Genomic DNA, 19319 nt, shown 5'->3' on the forward strand with positions numbered 1-19319 from the left:
GTGTGATGTTTTTATCACTGTTCATGGTTAAGATTTATAATAACAAAAAGCTTTTTGAACTTTAGGAACTCATGAAGAATCTAGAACCCTTTAGTGCGATGCTATAAACTGTGTCCATGTTCTGTTACGCTACGTTCTATTATATTCTATTAAGTTCTGTTCTGTATGTTCTGTATGTTCAGTGTCCATGTTCTGTTCTGTTCTGTTCTGTTTACGTTCGGGTCTGTGTTCATTGTCCATGTTCTATTGCTGCATTCAGTTTTATTCTAATAAGTTCTATTCTGTTCTGTTCTGTTCTGTTGTATATAAATTCTATTCTATTCTATTCTCATATTTTCTATACGGTGATGTGGTTATGTTCTGTTCTGTTGCGTGTTGCGTTCTGATGTTATTATGTTCTGCTCGACTGTATTCTGTAATGTTCCATTACGTTCTCTTCTGTTCTCGTCGTCTGTATGTTCTATGTGTTTGATAAGTTCTATCGTGTATTCTTGTCTTCTTTCTGAGTGTTTCTCTCCATACTTTCTGGACCGGATCGTATTGTGTGTGTTCGGTTTGGTTCTGCTCCATTACGTTCTGTAATGTTCTCATTTATTCACTTCTGTTTTATTCTATCATGTTTATTTATATCTGTTATGTTATGTTATATCTATATGTTCTGTCCTGTTCGTTTTCTGTTCTGTGCTTTGTATTTTATTCTATTGGATTCTCTTCGGTTCTGCAGCGCCCCCCATTAATATTGGCACCCTTGGTAAATATGAGCTGTGAAGGCTGTGAAAAATTGTCTTTATTGTTTTTTTTTTTTTGTTTTTTTTTTTTTTTAAATTCACAAAAATACTCTGCTCTCATGTATATCAAACAATTACAAACACAACACAGGTTTATCCAAATCTTTGCTAAATATAGGTGTGCAACAATTATTGGCACCCTTTTAGTCAGTACTTTGTGCTAGCTCGCTTTGCCAAGATAACAGCTCTGAGTCTGAGGTTGGAGAATACATGGCGAGGGATCTGAGAGCGCTCCTCCATACAGAACCTCTCCAGATCCTTCACATTTCAGGTCCACGCTGGTGGACTCTCCTCTTCAGTTCACCCCACAGGTGTTCTATGGGGTTCAGGTCAGGGGACTGGGATGGTCAGGGCAGGACCTTGATGTTGTGGTCAGTAAACCATTTCTGTGTTGATTCTGATGTATGTTTTGGATCATCGTCCTGCTGGAAGATCCAACCACGGCCCATTTGAATCTTTCTGGCAGAGGCAGTCAGGTTTTCATTTAATATCTGTTGATATTTGATGGAGTCCATGATGCCATGTATCCTAACAAAATGTCCAGGTCCTCTGCAGAAAAACAGCCCAAAACATTAAAGATCCTCCTCCATATTTAACCGTGGGCATGAGGTACTTCTCCATACGGCTCCCTCTCTGTGTGCTCCAAAACCACCTCTGTGTTTATTACCAAAACGCTCTATTCTGGTTTCATCTGACCGTAGAACCCGATCCCATTTGAAGTTCCAGTAGTGTCGGCACACTGAAGACGCTCGAGTTTGTTTTTGGATGAGAGTAGAGGCTTTTTTCTTGAACCCCTTCCAAACAGCTTGTGGTGATGGAGGTGACTTCAGATTGTAGTTTTGGAGACTTTCTGACCCCAAGACACAACTAACTCCTGCAGTTCTCCAGCTGTGATCCTTGGAGATGTTTTATCCACTCGAACCGTCCTCTTCACAGTGCGTTGAGACGATACAGACACACGTCCAATTCCAGGTCGATTCATAACATCTCCAGTGGACTGGAACTTCTTAATTATTGCCCTGATGGTGAAATGGGCGTTTTCAATGCTTGTGCTATTTTCTTATAGACACGCCCCATTGTGTGAAGCTCAACAACCTTTTGCCGCACATCACAGCTACATTCCTCGCTCTCACCCATTGTTATTAATGACTAAGGGAATTTGGCCTGTGTGTTACCTCATATTTATACCCCTGTGAAACAGGAAGTCATGGTTCAACAATTTCCTTTTCCTGGTCACCCAGGTGTACTAAAATATATATACATAATATATGGGAATATACTTCAAATATATTTTTCTCAAAGATATTTTTTATAAACCTGTGTTGTTTTGTAATTGTTTCATATCCATGAGATATCAAAAGATCAAAAAGTTAAACAATAAAGACAATTTTTCACAGCCTTCACAGCTCATATTTACCAAGGGTGCCAATATTAATGGAGGGCACCGTGTATGGTCTGTTCTATTCCATTGTATTCTGTTGTGTTATACTTATAATTTCTTGTTCTCTATGGTTCTGTGCAGCTCTCTCTCCCTCTCTCTCTCTCTCTCCCTCTCTCTCTCTCCCTCTCTCTAACCCGTGCCTGTTGCGATCCGTTCTGCAGGTATATAACAGAGTTTGTAAACCTAGGCAATGTGTCAGCTCTGCGCACGTTCAGGGTGCTGAGGGCTTTGAAAACTGTTGCTGTGATTCCAGGTAAGAGTCGAGCAGGTGGAGAGTGTCGCTCGCTGTGTCTCCTCTCGCACTCCTCTTCTCTTCTTCCTTCCTTCCTGCCTTCCTTCCTTGTTGTGTGGTGGTGGTGTTCCTCCTCTCGTTGGACAGGCCTGTGTGTGACGTGTCCTCTCCTGGTTCTGTGCTGGTGCTGGTGGTAGTGCTGTGTCGTGTGTAGTGTCGTGTGTGTGTGTGTGTGTGTGTTGTGTGTGTTGTGTCATCGTGTTTGTTCTGTGTGTGATCCTCCCTTGTTACAGATATGTAACAGAGTTTGTGGACCTCGGGAATGTGTCCGCCCTGAGAACCTTCAGGGTTCTACGAGCTCTCAAAACTATTTCTGTCATACCAGGTGAGAAAGCATTTAAACACGAAGGCTGAGCTGCTTCTCACGCTGACGCAAACAACTACTCTCCATTATTATTATTATTATTATTATTATTATTATTATTATTATTATTATCGCTCGATTTGTTTTGGATAGTCCTTTTATTTAAAATAAAAAACGGATGCTGGAGAAATGATACCTTTTATTTTTTCCAGATTCATTTCTTTTTCTTTTTTTCTTTTCCAACGAAACGATCAAAAATGGTAGTAAAACATTTTTGATAGGCTTTGCAGTCTGCTATAAATCACTGATTCCAGATCAGCGGCTAAAGTTCCACACACATTCATTTCACACGTGAGTCTTTTCACGATTATTGCCTGCAGTTTTCTGACTAAAACCAAGTTATTGGCTGAATGTAAAGGAGTGTGTGAGAGGATGAATGTAAAGGAGTGTGTGAGAGGATGAATGTAAAGGAGTGTGTGAGAGGATGAATGTAAAGGAGTGTGTGAGAGGATGAATGTAAAGGAGTGTGTGAGAGGATGAATGTAAAGGAGTGTGTGAGAGGATGAATGTAAAGGAGTGTGTGAGAGGATGAATGTAAAGGAGTGTGTGAGAGGATGAATGTAAAGGAGTGTGTGAGAGGATGAATGTAAAGGAGTGTGTGAGAGGATGAATGTAAAGGAGTGTGTGAGAGGATGAATGTAAAGGAGTGTGTGAGAGGATGAATGTAAAGGAGTGTGTGAGAGGATGAATGTAAAGGAGTGTGTGAGAGGATGAATGTAAAGGAGTGTGTGAGAGGATGAATGTAAAGGAGTGTGTGAGAGGATGAATGTAAAGGAGTGTGTGAGAGGATGAATGTAAAGGAGTGTGTGAGAGGATGAATGTAAAGGAGTGTGTGAGAGGATGAATGTAAAGGAGTGTGTGAGAGGATGAATGTAAAGGAGTGTGTGAGAGGATGAATGTAAAGGAGTGTGTGAGAGGATGAATGTAAAGGAGTGTGTGAGAGGATGAATGTAAAGGAGTGTGTGAGAGGATGAATGTAAAGGAGTGTGTGAGAGGATGAATGTAAAGGAGTGTGTGAGAGGATGAATGTAAAGGAGTGTGTGAGAGGATGAATGTAAAGGAGTGTGTGAGAGGATGAATGTAAAGGAGTGTGTGAGAGGATGAATGTAAAGGAGTGTGTGAGAGGATGAATGTAAAGGAGTGTGTGAGCAGCCAGTGGAAACTGAATTTGTGAAAATTTGAGGAACAAACACAACTTTTTCACCTTTTCATTCGCACCTTTTTGTGCTGATGTTCAGAATCACAGTTGAGTTCAGGTGGACGCTTTTAAAGTTTCAGGACTCCGGTGAAATAAACAGCATCGCACAGAACCTCTGTCAGTAAAACAGACAGGCGCGGTGACGGAAAATCGCCATGTCTGTAATCGATGGTGTTTCAGGAGGTTTTCTTTACCGCAGGCAGCACCGCGTGGATGTTCCGTACACCTCTTTTAAACAAAAGTATTCAAATCTAAGTTAATAAAAATGCACTTCTGTTAAGGATGTTACCAATTTTAATAAATACATCCTCAAGGACCTCAAAATGCCACGTAACCAGCACTAATCATCACTGAACCATTATCTCGAACACGTATATTATCTCATAGTCTCAATATATTATCTCACTGCCTCAGCATGTTATCTCACGGCCCTCATTATATTGTTTTGTGGCCTCAATATATTATCTCGTCGTCTCAATGTATAATCTTATTTCCCAGCCTCAGTATATTATCTTATGGCCCCAGGATGCTACCTCATGGCTATCTCACTATATCATATCTTGGCCTCATTATACTATCTCATGAGCTGAATATATGATCTTGTGACCTCAATATATTAATTTCTGCTCTCAATATATTATATTATGGACTTAATAAAGACTGTGGCCACACAATAATATATTATCTTGTTATCTCAAGATTCTTTAATCCTCAGTATATTTATTTGCTTCAGTTTATTATCTCATGCCCATAGGCTGTTATCTCATGGCCTCAGTATATTAATATGTAACCACACCCTTAAGAAAATAACCCCCATTTCACCCGAGAGGTCCTGTTAGGGAATGACTTGCTCAGTCCTGTAAATACAAAAAAAATCTAAAAATCTAGCACCTTAAAGGGTTCTTTTGTTTGTCCCAGAACTCATCACCGTACAAGAACCCGTTTTAAACGTCTAACACGGGGAATATTTTTGTCCTGTTACATGTTCATTAGTGTTTCTGTGAAATTCAGTTCCTAACGCAAAACTCAGCAATAAAATCTTAAAAAATAAGATGTGTGTGTGTGCGTGTGTGTGTGCGTGCGTGTGTGCACGCGTGTGTGTGCGTGTGTGTGTGTGTGTGTGTGTGTGTGTGTGTATTTCATTACAACATGTCAACATGATGTTTTAACACCGCATCACGTTTCCAGACGTCAGTAGGAGTGTTTATGGATAATAAAACATGGAGAAGACTGCCAAGCCTAAAACGACACATTTCTGCTGCATGATGCCTCCTGAGACTCCTGCTTTTTATTACTATTTATTCTTTTTTTTAATGACTGGCTTCCCCTCGAATTTCTGCATCCTGTATTTATCTCTTTTAAAAAAAAATTATTTAAAAAAAAACATAATACATTTTTAAATAATAATAAAAAAATCCCTCCTTTTTCTTTTTTTGAAGAACTCGGAGTGGAGAGTAAGGAGAGAGACATCAGAATATAAGGCTTGCGATTAGAGAGGGGATTCGGTGCTACGCCAGGTTCATTATCACGTTTAATCAGAGAATACAGGAAGAAGTTTAATTGAGAAGTTAAAAGCGTATGTAATATTACTGTAATGTTTTCACTCTGGAGCTCTTCAGCCGTCTGGTGTCTCTCGAACAGGAAGTGATCTGGGAAACACACGGGGGTCCGATGCGCTCTGGATATGAATGATTGGTTAAAAAGGCATTGTCACCATGACGATGGGGTGATAATGATGTCGCTGCCTTCAGCCTTGGCGTTTAAATGACCTGCATGTGACCCTTCCTCCCCTCTGCCTGTCCTCCTCTTCCTCTCTCTGTGTTTGCTCTCGGCCTCTCGGTGTCTGGCTGCACGTTGTGTTTGATATGAAACGAGGGCTGGGTGATCCACAGCACCATGTCTGTATCCTGATAACATACGGCACTCTACCTTCTTATTCTTCTTCTTTCTTTCTTTCTTTCTTTCTTTCTTTCTTTCTGTCCTTTTTTAATCAGTGCTTGACTGTAAATAATTCCATAATTCTACAATTAAAGTGTTGTATTCTAGCCAGTGTAATAATAATAATAATAATAATAATAATAATAATAATAATATTCTGTATCACAGGAACTTCATGGTTAACTTTATTATTAAACGAGGACGATCGTGTCAGTTGTTTCCTCCCGTAGTTGGGGTTTAGATTGTAGGAATAAATACACTTGAGGACACGCTGTAACGGGAAAATAATCATCCAACGGAGTTACTGTTACCGCGCCGATGATTTTTGTAGAACAGCGCGTCGCCGAGCATTTTACTCACCGCATACGCCACACATTCACCATTACACTGTTTATTCATTCAAAACACCTCTTACTATTTATTCCTTTATAATCACATTTAATCAAATTACTTCCTGTTCTCGCTTACGTTAGAGCAACTATAAACCCTCATTCCCTCACCATCCCTCTCTCGATCCTCGCTCTCTATTCCCTCTCTCGATCCTCGCTCTCTATTCCCTCTCTCGATCCTCGCTCTCTATTCCCTCTCTCGATCCTCGCTCTCTATTCCCTCTCTCGATCCTCGCTCTCTATTCCCTCTCTCGATCCTCGCTCTCTATTCCCTCTCTCGATCCTCGCTCTCTATTCCCTCTCTCGATCCTCGCTCTCTATTCCCTCTCTCGATCCTTGCTCTCTATTCCCTCTCTCTATCCTCTCTCTTTATTCTCTCTCTCTTTATTCTCTCTTTATTCTCTCTCTCTATCCTCTCTCTATTCTCTCTTTACTCCCTCTCTCTATCCTTGCTCTCTATTCTCTCTCTTTATTCTCTCTCTCTATTCTCTCTCTATTCTCTCTCTATTCTCTCTCTTTGTTCTCTCTCTTTATTCTCTCTTTATTCTCTCTCTCTTTATTCTATCTCTTCAAGTTAATAATAGTAATAATAATAATAACAAAAAAAGAAACAGTAAAGAAGTGTGAACTCCTCTGTCCTGAAGATGTGGGAAAACTTGGTTACAGCTTTACCTCTGACACTGGAGACTCCTTCCGTACACGTGACTGTACATGAACACGTTTCTCCGTGCAGAAAACTTCACCAAGTCAATGATTTAAAAAATCTGTTTATTATCAGTGGAGCGTGCGATGTACACGTCCCTGTGAACGAGCCGTTGCTATAGAAACCATAACGTATTAGAGCGAGTGCATTAATATAAACCTGCGCTACTGTCAGAGCCGCTGTTCTAGAGAACTAATCACCGCCTTCTGACCAATCACAGTCCAGAACTCAGCAGCGTGCTGTCAAACATCATATTTGCATATTTGATATCTACACACAGTAGCTCCGGGTTGTTACTTAAATATAACATTTTATAAATGTGAATTATAGCTAAGTATCTGTTTAAAGTAAATTCTGACAATCCATCACCGGTTAGCTGTCACATCTGAGCGAGCGGTCATGGAGCTAGCAGCTAGTGCTTTAAACATTTCAACATAAGCGTTAAAGGTGGAATTGGGTTCTAAATTAAATTGCTGTGAGATTTTGGCTAATCGTTAGCTAGTGATTTGGGGTTCTGTAAAAATGCAGTTCAGCAGTTCATCTAAAAATGCACTGACGTTACGCCAGTGTAAAACTTTACAGGAAGAATTCTGCAAACATTAATTACAGTAATAACTGCCAAGGAATGACTGTGTTTTTAAAAAGATTTATTTTATAAACCCAGTATTTCATCACGCTGATCCAAATTAAGATGTTTATTTCTTACTGCATATACAGGAAGAATTTAGGACACAAACATTTAGAATATATATATATATATAAAATAATTTAAAATACAATACATAATATGTGCATGTCAATCATGTCTAAATGTAAAGGCAGTATAAAAGCGAAAATTAATTGCAAAAGCATAAACAAATACATAAAAAACTCTCTGGTTTGATTTGTTGCACTGATTAAACCGTATTTGAGATTATTTTGAGTTTTTGTGGATTATAAATACGCCGTAAAGTATCATGATGTGATGTTATTGTGCTGAATCACCCACCCTAATATAAACATTACCTGTATCTCTGTGTGTCTCTTCAAGCTCTCTCGCTCTCTCACACACACATACACACACACACACACACACACACACACACACACACACACACACACACCTCCGTACACAGGATACACGAACTAATCGACTAATCAAATTTTTTTTAATCCTAAAGATTTAAGCGAGAGAGTTAAAGGGAGAATTGTAGTGGGAGCGTTTGCATTTATTCATCACGTTTGCAGCGATTTATGAAAAGTGGAGACTTTCAATTGATTTATTAAATGATTTAATCGTTCTTTAAAAAATAAAATTTATTTCATGAATTCAAAGCACAGAAAAAAGGTTTCCTGCGATCGCTCTGAAATCACTTCAATTCTGAAATGGTGCCGAATATCGCCGATTCTCTCCTAAAGTCCGAGTCACATGACACAGTAAACAAACAAATAAATAAACAAACGTCTGTTTACTGTTTACGCTCTATAGAGGCAGTAAAATATTATCATTTATTTTACAGGTTACATACATTTAAGATATAAACCCGGTCGTTTCCACTCAGAATCTCTGTAAATTCATTTATATATTTTTTGTTTTTGTTTTTTTATATACACAGTGAAAGTTTTTAAATACAACGTTCTGAGACTGTACACAAGACGTTTAAATTTTTCAGTTTTTTTTAAAAATAAATTTTTTGAATCTGCTGTAGTTGAAAATAAAGCTTCCTGAGCATTTCATCTCTGTGATTAAACCTATAAAAAGATTACAGAGTGCTAACTGCAGCGTGTTTATTATGACAGAGATATATATGTTTTGAATGAACTAAAAAAGTATATATATATATATATATAAAATAACATTTTTTTACAAGCATAAATAATAAATACATTTTTTTAAAGCTTGTAATCACTGTATTGGAAGTCAATAAATTCCACCAAATAGATTAGATAATTTCGATATAAACCTGATCAGAGCGGGCGATTCCAGCGTATAATACTGACACTGCCATAAATTATCAAACTGATCAAAAACAAATTTCATATTTAATTTTAAATAATAATAATAATAATAATAATAATAATAATAATAATAATAATTACAGACTGATTGGAAAATGAAATGTTCTGTACATTATATATATATATTTTTTTTTAATTTGAATCTAGTCCTGATGTTATTTAATAAACCTTCTGAAATCACTGAAGCGGTTGTGTGTGAGCCATGAAGAGACACTGGAGTGTTCATTTCTGTGTTTTCTATGTGAAACTGTGTGTGTGTGTGTGTGTGTGTGTGAGAGAGAGAGAGAGAGAGAGAGAGATTTTGAAGGAAGATTTGTAGTAAAGAAAGAGGAGTGAGTCTGTGTGTGTGTGTGTGTGTGTGTGTGTGTGTGTGTGTGTGTTGGTGTTTGACGTTAGATTCACTGTATCAGTGCTTTAAACTCGGATTCTATAAGAATAATCTGATTTACACTGTTAGATTAGATTTCGAGAGAAGTCCAGTGTTTAATCAGGACACTGAGTGAGTGTTGTGAGTGAGCCGTAACACGTGCCACGACAGCGGGTCACAGAATACTCGCTTCTCATTGGCTGGCGTTGTTTTCCTAGCAAGTTATTTATATTCGATATATTTATAAATGTGATTTTGTATTATACGTAACAATTTTATTTCATATATACTTACAATTAAATAAAAAAAAAAACATGTAACACTCCTTTTTGAAAAAGCAGAAACTTAAAAAAATACATCTATGTTTTATAAAAAATAAAATAAAATATAACGTTTACGCCATGGCAGTGTGTGACACGGTTACGGCACATTTATGACGCGTTTATGTCAGACTTATGATGTTTAATGTAGGTTTTTTTTGTGAGCAGGTGTGTTTAGGTGTGTATACGCTGGTACATGGTGTGTGTGTGTGTGTGTGTGTGTGTGTGTCAGGGCTGAAAACCATCGTGGGCGCTCTGATCCAGTCGGTGAAGAAGCTGTCTGATGTGATGATCCTGACGGTGTTTTGTCTCAGCGTGTTTGCGCTCATCGGTCTGCAGCTCTTCATGGGGAACCTGCGGCAGAAGTGTGTGTTCTGGCCAATCAGCAACGAGACCATCACGTACCTGTCCAATGGGAGCAGAGGATTCGACTTTAATGAGTACATCATGAATGATAGTGAGTGGATTTGCAATAGTGAATCCGTCAGACAGACTGCGTGTGTGTGTGTGTGTGTGTGTGTGTGTGTGTGTGTGTGTGTGTGTGTGTGTGTGTTTTAGAAATGTAAATAATAATGTATTTCAGTAAAATTGACTTGTTCGCTTCCTGTTTCAGCAAATTTCTACTTCCTGCCAGACCAGGCAGATGCTTTACTGTGTGGAAACAGCTCAGATTCTGGGTGAGGCCTTACACACACACACACACACACACACACACACACACACACACAGAGTCCCCTCTGAAAGTATTGGAACACAAGGCCAGTTCTGTTGTTTGTGCTATACACTGAAGACATTTGGGTTTGAGATCAAAACATGACGAGGTGATGGATCAGAATTTCAGCTTTCGTTTCTTCATTTTTATTTACTGAGGAAAATGATCCGATATTACAGATCTGTGAGGGGTAAAAGTATGTGCACCTCGAGGATTATCAGTTAATCTGAAGGTGAAATTAGTCAGGTGTTTTTAATCAGTGGGATGATGATCAGGTGTGAGTGAGTGAGCGTCCTGTTTTATTTAAAGAACAGGGATCTACCAGAGTCTGATCTTCACTACACGTGTTTGTGGAAGTGTATCACGACCAATGACCGAGTATAATATTTTAGTCTCATCTGTTTAATCGGGTTCTTTATCTACTTTTAGGACTTGTGTGAAAATCTGATGATGTTTTAGGTCGTATTTATGCAGAAATGTAGAAAATTCAAATGTAGAATTTTTTTTTTTACAAAAATGTAAAAAAAAAAAAAGGGTTCACAAACTTTCAAGCACCACTGTGTATGTATGTGTACACACACACACACACACACACACAAAATAGATTTAAATCATTTCAATAATTTATTTATACAGTTATGTGTATTATTTTTAATATTAAAAAATGATATTACATATTGTTCTATTTTGTTGTATAATTTAGCATTCCTCAGTGTTTGTTCTTCATTACATTTATTCTGTATGATCTCTTCTCTTTTTGACAATTATATCATATATTATATTTATATTTATTATATATATATATATAAACATATAGTATATTTATACTTTCACCCATCATGGTTATTTTGATAGATAAATTATGAAATTAGTCTGGAAAAAAAAAGAACAGTGTGGGCATCAGATTGCAGAATGATTAGCAGTGGCATCTCCATGGCGACAGGAGCATTAGCCCCGCCTACCTCAAACTGGCCAAAAGTAAATAGTGAATAGTTTTACATTCAGTCATATGTTCATAAAAGTAGCTGATATTTAGGCTTTAAACCAACAACATCTGATAGATGTGTGTGTGTGTGTGTGTGTGTGTGTGTGTGTGTGTGTGTGTGTGCGTATAGACGCTGTCCGGAGGGTTACACGTGCATGAAGGCAGGCCGTAACCCTAACTACGGGTACACCAGCTTTGACTCATTCGGCTGGGCGTTCCTCGCTCTCTTCAGACTCATGACACAGGACTTCTGGGAGAATCTGTACCAGCTGGTATGTTCTCATGTCTCACCTGGTCTCCTTCAGTTCTGCACTCCTGCATGTGGAGACTTCAGGGTTCCTCAGCAAAAAAAAAAAAGTTTTAGGGTCATGTTCAGAGGCTTGACGTTTACATGGGGTGTGTTCCTGGTACTCAGAGTCGGGTTACGCAGCTGCTTTCAGCTCCACGTTCAGATGATTAAAATCACCTGCATGTAGCTTACACCTCTGAGCTTACCTGCTTTTTCCTGAGTGGAAGCGTCTGAGACGGGGTTTTACTCTAACCAGCACATCTAACCAAAAACACTCACCTATAAACCTGAAGAAATCATGGATAGAAAGTGCAGTACACTGTTTAAAATTCTCCATTAAAAACTTTCCACAGTGTGAAGGAATCTGACCAAGGGATGATGGATTTGTCTGGTGGAGAAGTGTTGTTAACGACTTTAACTTTGTCTCGTTTCTATTGATTTCCTGCCGTAGACCCTTCGAGCTGCAGGAAAAACCTACATGATCTTCTTCGTGCTGGTGATCTTTGTGGGTTCCTTCTACCTGGTGAATCTGATCCTGGCTGTGGTGGCCATGGCCTATGAGGAGCAGAACCAGGCCACTATTGAAGAGGCCCAGCAGAAAGAGGAGGAGTTTAAAGCCATGTTGGAGCAGCTCAAGAAACAGCAGGAGGAGGCTCAGGTGAGCACGGTCTCGGGGGCGGAGCTACATATGAGCCCATTTTGTGGCTCCATGCCTTTTAACCCAAACATGCGTGATATGTAAATGATTAAAGGATGACGACATGGCAGTCAGAATCTTTTAGCCCAGAACCTGTGTGCTAAACTAGATAGCTTACTTAGCTAATGTTGGTGATGCACTGATGATGGTTGCTGTGGTAACGATTCAATAGATTCTGACATTTTATAATTCAGTGATTAAATTATGCAAATTAAGACTCGGTGACTGAAATCTATCAGAGACACCTGATACTGACGATAGCTTATGTTTTTATGATATTAGGTTATTAGGGATGGAAGAAGGACACTTTATTAGGAACACTTCTACACCTACTCATTCACGCAATTATCTTATCAGCCAATCATGTGGCAGCAGTGCGATATATGAACTCGTGCTGATACAGACCAGCAGGTTACGGTAATGTTCACATCAACCATCAGAATGGGGGGAAAAATGTGATCTGATTTTTATCGTGGCATGATGGGCTGGTGTGAGTATTTCTATAACTGCTGATCTCCTGGGATTTTCACACACAGTGGTCTCTACAGTTACTCTGAATGGTGCGATGAAGAAAAAACATCCAGTGAGCGACAGTTCTATGGACAGAAACGCCTTTCTGATGAGAGAGGGTCAATGGAGAACGGCCAGACTGGTTGGAGCTGACAGAAAGGCTACAGTAACTCAGATACTCTGTACACTTGTGCTGAGCAGAAAAGCATCTCAGAATGCACAGCTTGAGGTGGATGGAATACAACAGCAGAAGACCACGTCAGGCTCCACTTCTGTCAGCCAAGAACAGGAATCTGAGGCAGCAGTGGACACAGGCTTACTAAAACTGAACAGTTGAAGACTGGAGAAACGTCGCCCGGTCAGATGAAACACGATTTCTACTGAGGAACACAGATAGTAGGGTCAGAATTTGGCACCAACAGCATGAATCCATGGACCCAACCTAATTTGTGTCAACAGTCCAGGCTGGTGGAGGTGAGGTAATGGTGTGGGGAATGTATTATTGGCACACGTTGGGCCTGTTAATACCAATCAGTCATCATTTGAAGGCCACAGTCTATATGAGTATTGTTGCTGAACATGTGCATCCCTTCATGGCCACAATTTTCCATCTTCTAATGGCTACTTCCAGCATGATAAAGCACCATGTCACAAAGCAAACGTCATCTCAAACCGGTTTCATGAACATGACAGTGGGTTCAGTGTTCTTCAGCGGCCTTCCCAGTCACCAGATCTGAATCCAGTAGATCACCTTTGGGACGTGGTAGAACGGTAGATTCGCAGCATGAAAGTGCACCTGATAAATCTGCAGGAACTGCGTGATGCAGTCATGTCAACATGGAGCAGAATCTCTAAGGAATGTCTCCACCATCTTGTGGAATCCATGGCAGAGGAATTGAGGCTGTTTTGAGAGCAAAGGGACTGGGACTACCCAGTATTAGTCTAGTGTTCCTAATTAAGTAGTCAGTGTGTGTGTGTGTGTTTTTTATGTATATATATATATATATATATATATATATATATGTGTGTGTGTGTGTGTGTGTGTGTATATATATATATATATATATATATATATATATATATATATATATATATATATATATATATATATATATTCTTGTGTATTTGTAAATCTTTTTTTAATGTTATTCTTGTCGTGGATCTCAGGCCAACGCAATGGCCACATCTGCAGGGACGGTATCTGAGGATGCTGTGGAGGACGACGGAGGCGGACATCTCTCCCGCAGCTCCTCTGAGGTGTCCAAGCTGAGCTCCAAAAGTGCCAAGGAGCGACGGAACAGGAAGAAAAAATGGAGGAAAGAGCAGGAGAAGGAGAAGGGAGACAGTGAGAAAGTGGTCAAATCTGAGTCGGATGACGGCAGCAAGAAGAGTCGCTTCCGTTTCCCCGACAACCGTCTGGGCAGAAAGACCTCCATCATGAACCAGGTAAGAAGCAGGAGTCGTCACTGGATCAACGTAACACTTTATTATTTGTATAGTGTAAATCCTTGGTGCGCAGGGGGTTGGAATAAAACTCGTCCCCTCGTGCCTGCTGATTTATAAGATCTACTTGACAGATTGGAAACAGTGCTCTGGAGAATTCCCACCTTCTCTTCTCTTATATGTGCAGGTATAATTTACACTGGGGACGTGTCCCTAAAACAGTTTACGGTTGTTGTCCCCATCCGTATAAATGAATCCACACGTGTAGTGAAACATTCCTGTAGCCTTATTGGGATGGTGTTAATTTCTCAGGTTGTTATCTGTAATAAATTATCTGCTGCTTTTCTTCCTTCCTGTGCTTCATTTGTTCAGCCGTGTCGTGGTGTTCTTGCTGTGGAGCTGTTAATAAATAATAATATCTGCAGTCGTTAGTTGATTGTAGTAAAATCAGGTTCCTCCCAGCGTGGCTCGGCTCGGCGTTGTTTTTCTGCCTCCTGTGCTGTGTGCTTTAGTGCGTGTTTTCGCTGAGTCATCGTCCATTTTACCCTTGTGATTACACAAAGTGCATCAGGCTTCGTCCCAGCGATCAGACCACGTGCCTGTCTGCGCATCTATCAGAAATAAACTAGAAGTGTTTGTTTAAATGTTTATATAAACTTGTGTCCAGTTTTTATTCTCTGTTTTTGCGTCATTCAGGTTAAAAAAGAGGAATAATCGCACACTAGACTTTCGTCTGTACTGTATATTCTTTTTGTTCTCTTTTATTACACATCTCTCTGTCACTTGTGTGTGTGTTCATTTAAATCTACATTTAATTAAGTTTCTTTCCAGAGATGACTGAGACTCTAGTTTCTCGAGTGACTGAGGTTTAGTTTCGGTTTCTGTGCGTTACCTGCTTTGAGAACAGCGCTGGATGCTGCATCACCTGTGCTGAAAGCCGTATGTCTGGGCTTCGGTTGGAGGAAGTGTGGTGCGGTCAGGGGGACGCCATGCATTCACTGTCTGAATTATTCATCCCAATTCTATAAATCTTTCATGTCCGGCTGAAAGCAGTAATATGGCCTGCACTTTTGGCAGAATGTTGAGCTCCTGTACATCTGTAGTAGGTCTGAAGTACCAGGCTGAATCTCCACCAGAGGAACAGCTGACTACCAGGTGGCCAGGTGACTACAGGCAATTACAGGTGGATGAAAGTGATTACAGGGAATTATAGAGCATTATCGATTATTACAGGTAATTACATATTATTACAGGTGTTTACAGGAGATTACATATTGTTACAGGTGATTGAAAGGTGATTACAAGTGATTACTAATGATTGCAGGAGATTACAGATAATTGAAGGTGACAGGAAATGGTAGCTCAGTGGTTAAAACATTGGGAAGGGATGGGAAGGTTGTGAGTTCAAGCCCCAGCACCCCGAGCTGCTACTGTTGGGGCCCTTGAGCAAAGCCCTTAACCCTCCACTGCTCAGTTGTGTAACTGATATAAATGTAAGTCGCTCTGGATGATATAAATGTAAGTCGTCTGCCAAATACTGTAATGTAATGATTAAAGAAGATTACATGAGATTACAGGATCACAGAAAATTGCAGGAGATTAGAGGTGATTGCAGGTGATTACAGGTGATTACAGGGGATTGCAGGTGATTGTAGGCGATTGCAGATGATTACAGGTGCTTACAGCAGATTACAGGTGTTTACAGGAAATTGCAGGTGATTACAGATTACAGGAGATTGCAGGTGATTACAAGTGATTACAGGTGATTGCAGGTGATTGTAGGAGATTACAGGTGGTTACAGGAGATTACAGGAGATTGCAGGTGATTGCAGGTGATTGCAGGTGATTGCAGGTGGTTACAGGAGATTACAGGAGATTGCAGGTGATTGCAGGTGATTGCAGGTGATTACAGGAAATCACAGATGATTACAAGTGATTACAGGTGATTGCAGGTGATTGCAGGAGATTACAGGATTGCAGGTGATTGCAGGAGATTACAGGATTGCAGGTGATTGTAGGAGATTACAGGATTGCAGGTGATTGCAGGTGATTACAGGTGATTGCAGGTGATTGCAGGTGGTTACAGGAGATTGCAGGTGATTGCAGGTGATTGCAGGTGATTACAGGTGGTTACAGGAGATTGCAGGTGATTGCAGGTGATTGCAGGTGATTACAGGTGATTACAGGTGATTACAGATGATTACAGGTGGTTACAGGAGATTACAGGAGATTGCAGGTGATTGCAGGTGATTGCAGGTGATTACAGGTGGTTACAGGTGATTGCAGGTGATTGCAGGTGATTACAGGTGATTACAGATGATTACAGGTGGTTACAGGAGATTACAGGAGATTGCAGGTGATTACATGTGATTATCTTATTTAAAGAGTTCTATATGGAACGTTTAAGGGTTCTAAAATTTATAAATGTAAAGCAGCCAAGTTTACTTCAATGTTCTTTTGATGTAGCAGGAACGTTATTTCCTCAGTGGTGGAAGGTTGTTATGGCAGTGTTCTCTATTCACTTGGATGTGCACTCTTACAGAGAAAGTTCCTCCACAAGGTTTCTTGTATTGTTAGTTCTCTGGGAAGTTCTGAACCCTTTGTGTTGGTAAGGGGCTGGAACTCGGGCTCGGGCTGGTGTGTTCCGGTTGGCTTCTGTTTGAGGAGAAGAGGGAGGGCAGGGAGGCGGATGAGAAATTTCACTGAGATGTTTCAGGTGTGGTCTTTTACCCAAACCTCAGTCATTTCATACCTCTGGACAAATGGAGGACCCTTAAGAGTTCTAGATGTGACCTGGGTCGCATCACAGAGATGTCTTACACCGCGTAAAACTCACGTTAGTAAACCTTCTAACCATGATCGGAGATGATCAGTTAGCGTAGCAGATATTTCCCCATTCAGTTTCAGTTGTTCTCGACATGAGGAATTAATTAGTGCACGTAGTTAAATGCTGTGTAATGTTTATTATTTCAATTACTTTGATTTAAAATGTCATAAGCTATGACGTATACTAATTAGTAATGATGGTTCGTGGGTCATCACACCCACATACACAGTACGTAATGACAGTGTGGACAATGGAACGTGCTGAAGAAGAACGTCTCGGAAAACGTCTGTACATTTCACTTCACATTCCACTATGTTCTCTTCTCGTTACTTTGCCTCACTTTATTTCAAAAAAACATCCCGTTCATTCTCCTGCTCCCGGTCACGGTCTTCAGCTGAGCAGAATGTGGAGGAACCCATGTCCCACCCCTCTTCATCTCCCTCCACTGGCTTCCTGTAGCTCCCCGTATCAAATTCAAGGCCTTAATGCTCACGTATTCTGCACTTACGCCTCGACTCTGCGCACCCTGCTTCTCCAGAACTCGATTATAATCCTGTACTGTAGCACGGCTCGTATTGTTCTCCGCTTGTTATACCGCTTTGTTTGTATTTCCTCATTTGTAAATCGTTTTGGATTAAAAACTCGTCTGCTAAATGAATAAATGTAAATAAATGCACGTTGATGGCGTTAGCCTTCAAGCGTCATGTGACGCTTACATAGCTTGTAGCTGAAGCGGATTCTCTCTGATATGTGCAGCAATGCAGATCTGAAGCACTTTACCAGATCAATGGCACTCCTCTCTGTGTGGGAAGTGGAACAGTCTGAGCTGAGAGGACTCCTGGGCCTGTGGCTCTGCAGTGGTCAAGCAGCCCATTAGGGAGAAGCCACTCAGACCCACCGCAGTGAAAATGCCTGCGCTAGCAGCTAGCGTTCTGCACTATCAGTGAATTTCAGCACGCAGCTAAACACTGCAGCATCACTCATTTTCATCTCACAACTCCGTGTCTCATCGGCATCTCAGATTTTGTTTTACTAGGGTGTGCTATGCTATGCTATGCTATGCTACGCTATACGCAATGTATTTTAGCTAATTAGCGTACGTACGTGAATTTTACTGTGGCCGTGCCGCTGGAGATCCAGCAGCGAGAAGTTCTTTAACAGATTAACGCCATGAAAACCAAAACAAGCCGGTGAAATGGTGTTAATGCAGTCTGTAAAACAACGACACACCGTTGACTTTCATACAGTTTTGCAGATGTTCTCACGGATGTGAGAATATTAAAGATAAAGCAATTGTAGGTTAGCAGGAAGTTATAAAACTCCCTTTGTTGGGAATTCACAGAACAGGTTATCGCTGTGCTCAGGTTCATGCATGAATACACACGGCTTGACTGCAGGAGAAATAAACCAGGATGTCATGTTTATTTCTTGAAAGATGATTATTTTAAAGGCGATATGCATTTTAATCAAATGAACGGATTTATTCAGTCCTGAATAACAATGATGTTCTGAAACAATTCTGAAAGTAATCGTAAATATTTCTGCATTCGTAAATCAACGTACTTGAGAGTGGAAAAAAGCGTTAACGACATTTTCTTCCTCTAACTATGTTGTCTGTCTGTCTGTCTGTCTGTCTGTCTGTCTGTCTGTCTCTAGTCTCTGTTAAGTATACCTGGCTCGCCCTTCATGTCCCGCCATAACAGTCGCAGCTCCATCTTCAGCTTTAAGGCGCGTCCGCGGGACGTCGGCTCAGAGAACGAGTTTGCGGATGACGAGCACAGCACGGTGGAAGAGAGCGAAGACCGGCGAGGCTCCCTCTTCATCCCGTACCGGCGCAACAGCTACAGCGGTTACAGTCAGGGCTCATCACGCATCAACCCACTGGCGCCACACTCAGGCTGCAAGAGGAACAGCACGGTCGACTGCAACGGCGTGGTGTCTCTGATCGGGCCCGGTCGCCTTCTGCCTGAGGTGAAAATAGATAAGGCAGCCTCTGATGACAGTGTAAGGACGTCCACATTGGGAAGTTTACAGTATAGGCATGACGCCAGTGCCCGT

At 40.5% G+C, this 19319-nt stretch overlaps 1 protein-coding gene across 2 annotated transcripts in view; it reads left to right on the plus strand.

Moving 5' to 3' along the window:
- Positions 1-19319, plus strand: part of scn8ab (sodium channel, voltage gated, type VIII, alpha subunit b) — a 96110-nt gene that overhangs the window by 25232 nt on the left and 51559 nt on the right. The window contains exons 6-12 of one of the 2 annotated variants that reach the window (XM_017480480.3): positions 2755-2846; positions 10031-10255; positions 10412-10475; positions 11626-11767; positions 12236-12442; positions 14159-14437; positions 18918-19265. In XM_017480480.3, coding sequence (XP_017335969.1) covers positions 2755-2846; positions 10031-10255; positions 10412-10475; positions 11626-11767; positions 12236-12442; positions 14159-14437; positions 18918-19265 — 1357 coding nt within the window. Of the gene's footprint in view, positions 1-2390; positions 2483-2754; positions 2847-10030; positions 10256-10411; positions 10476-11625; positions 11768-12235; positions 12443-14158; positions 14438-18917; positions 19266-19319 lie in introns of both variants that reach the window. The other variant, XM_053683604.1, reaches the window with a different exon arrangement.

Source organism: Ictalurus punctatus, chromosome 11 (assembly GCF_001660625.3).
Source record: "Ictalurus punctatus breed USDA103 chromosome 11, Coco_2.0, whole genome shotgun sequence".
Classification (NCBI taxonomy): domain Eukaryota; kingdom Metazoa; phylum Chordata; class Actinopteri; order Siluriformes; family Ictaluridae; genus Ictalurus; species Ictalurus punctatus.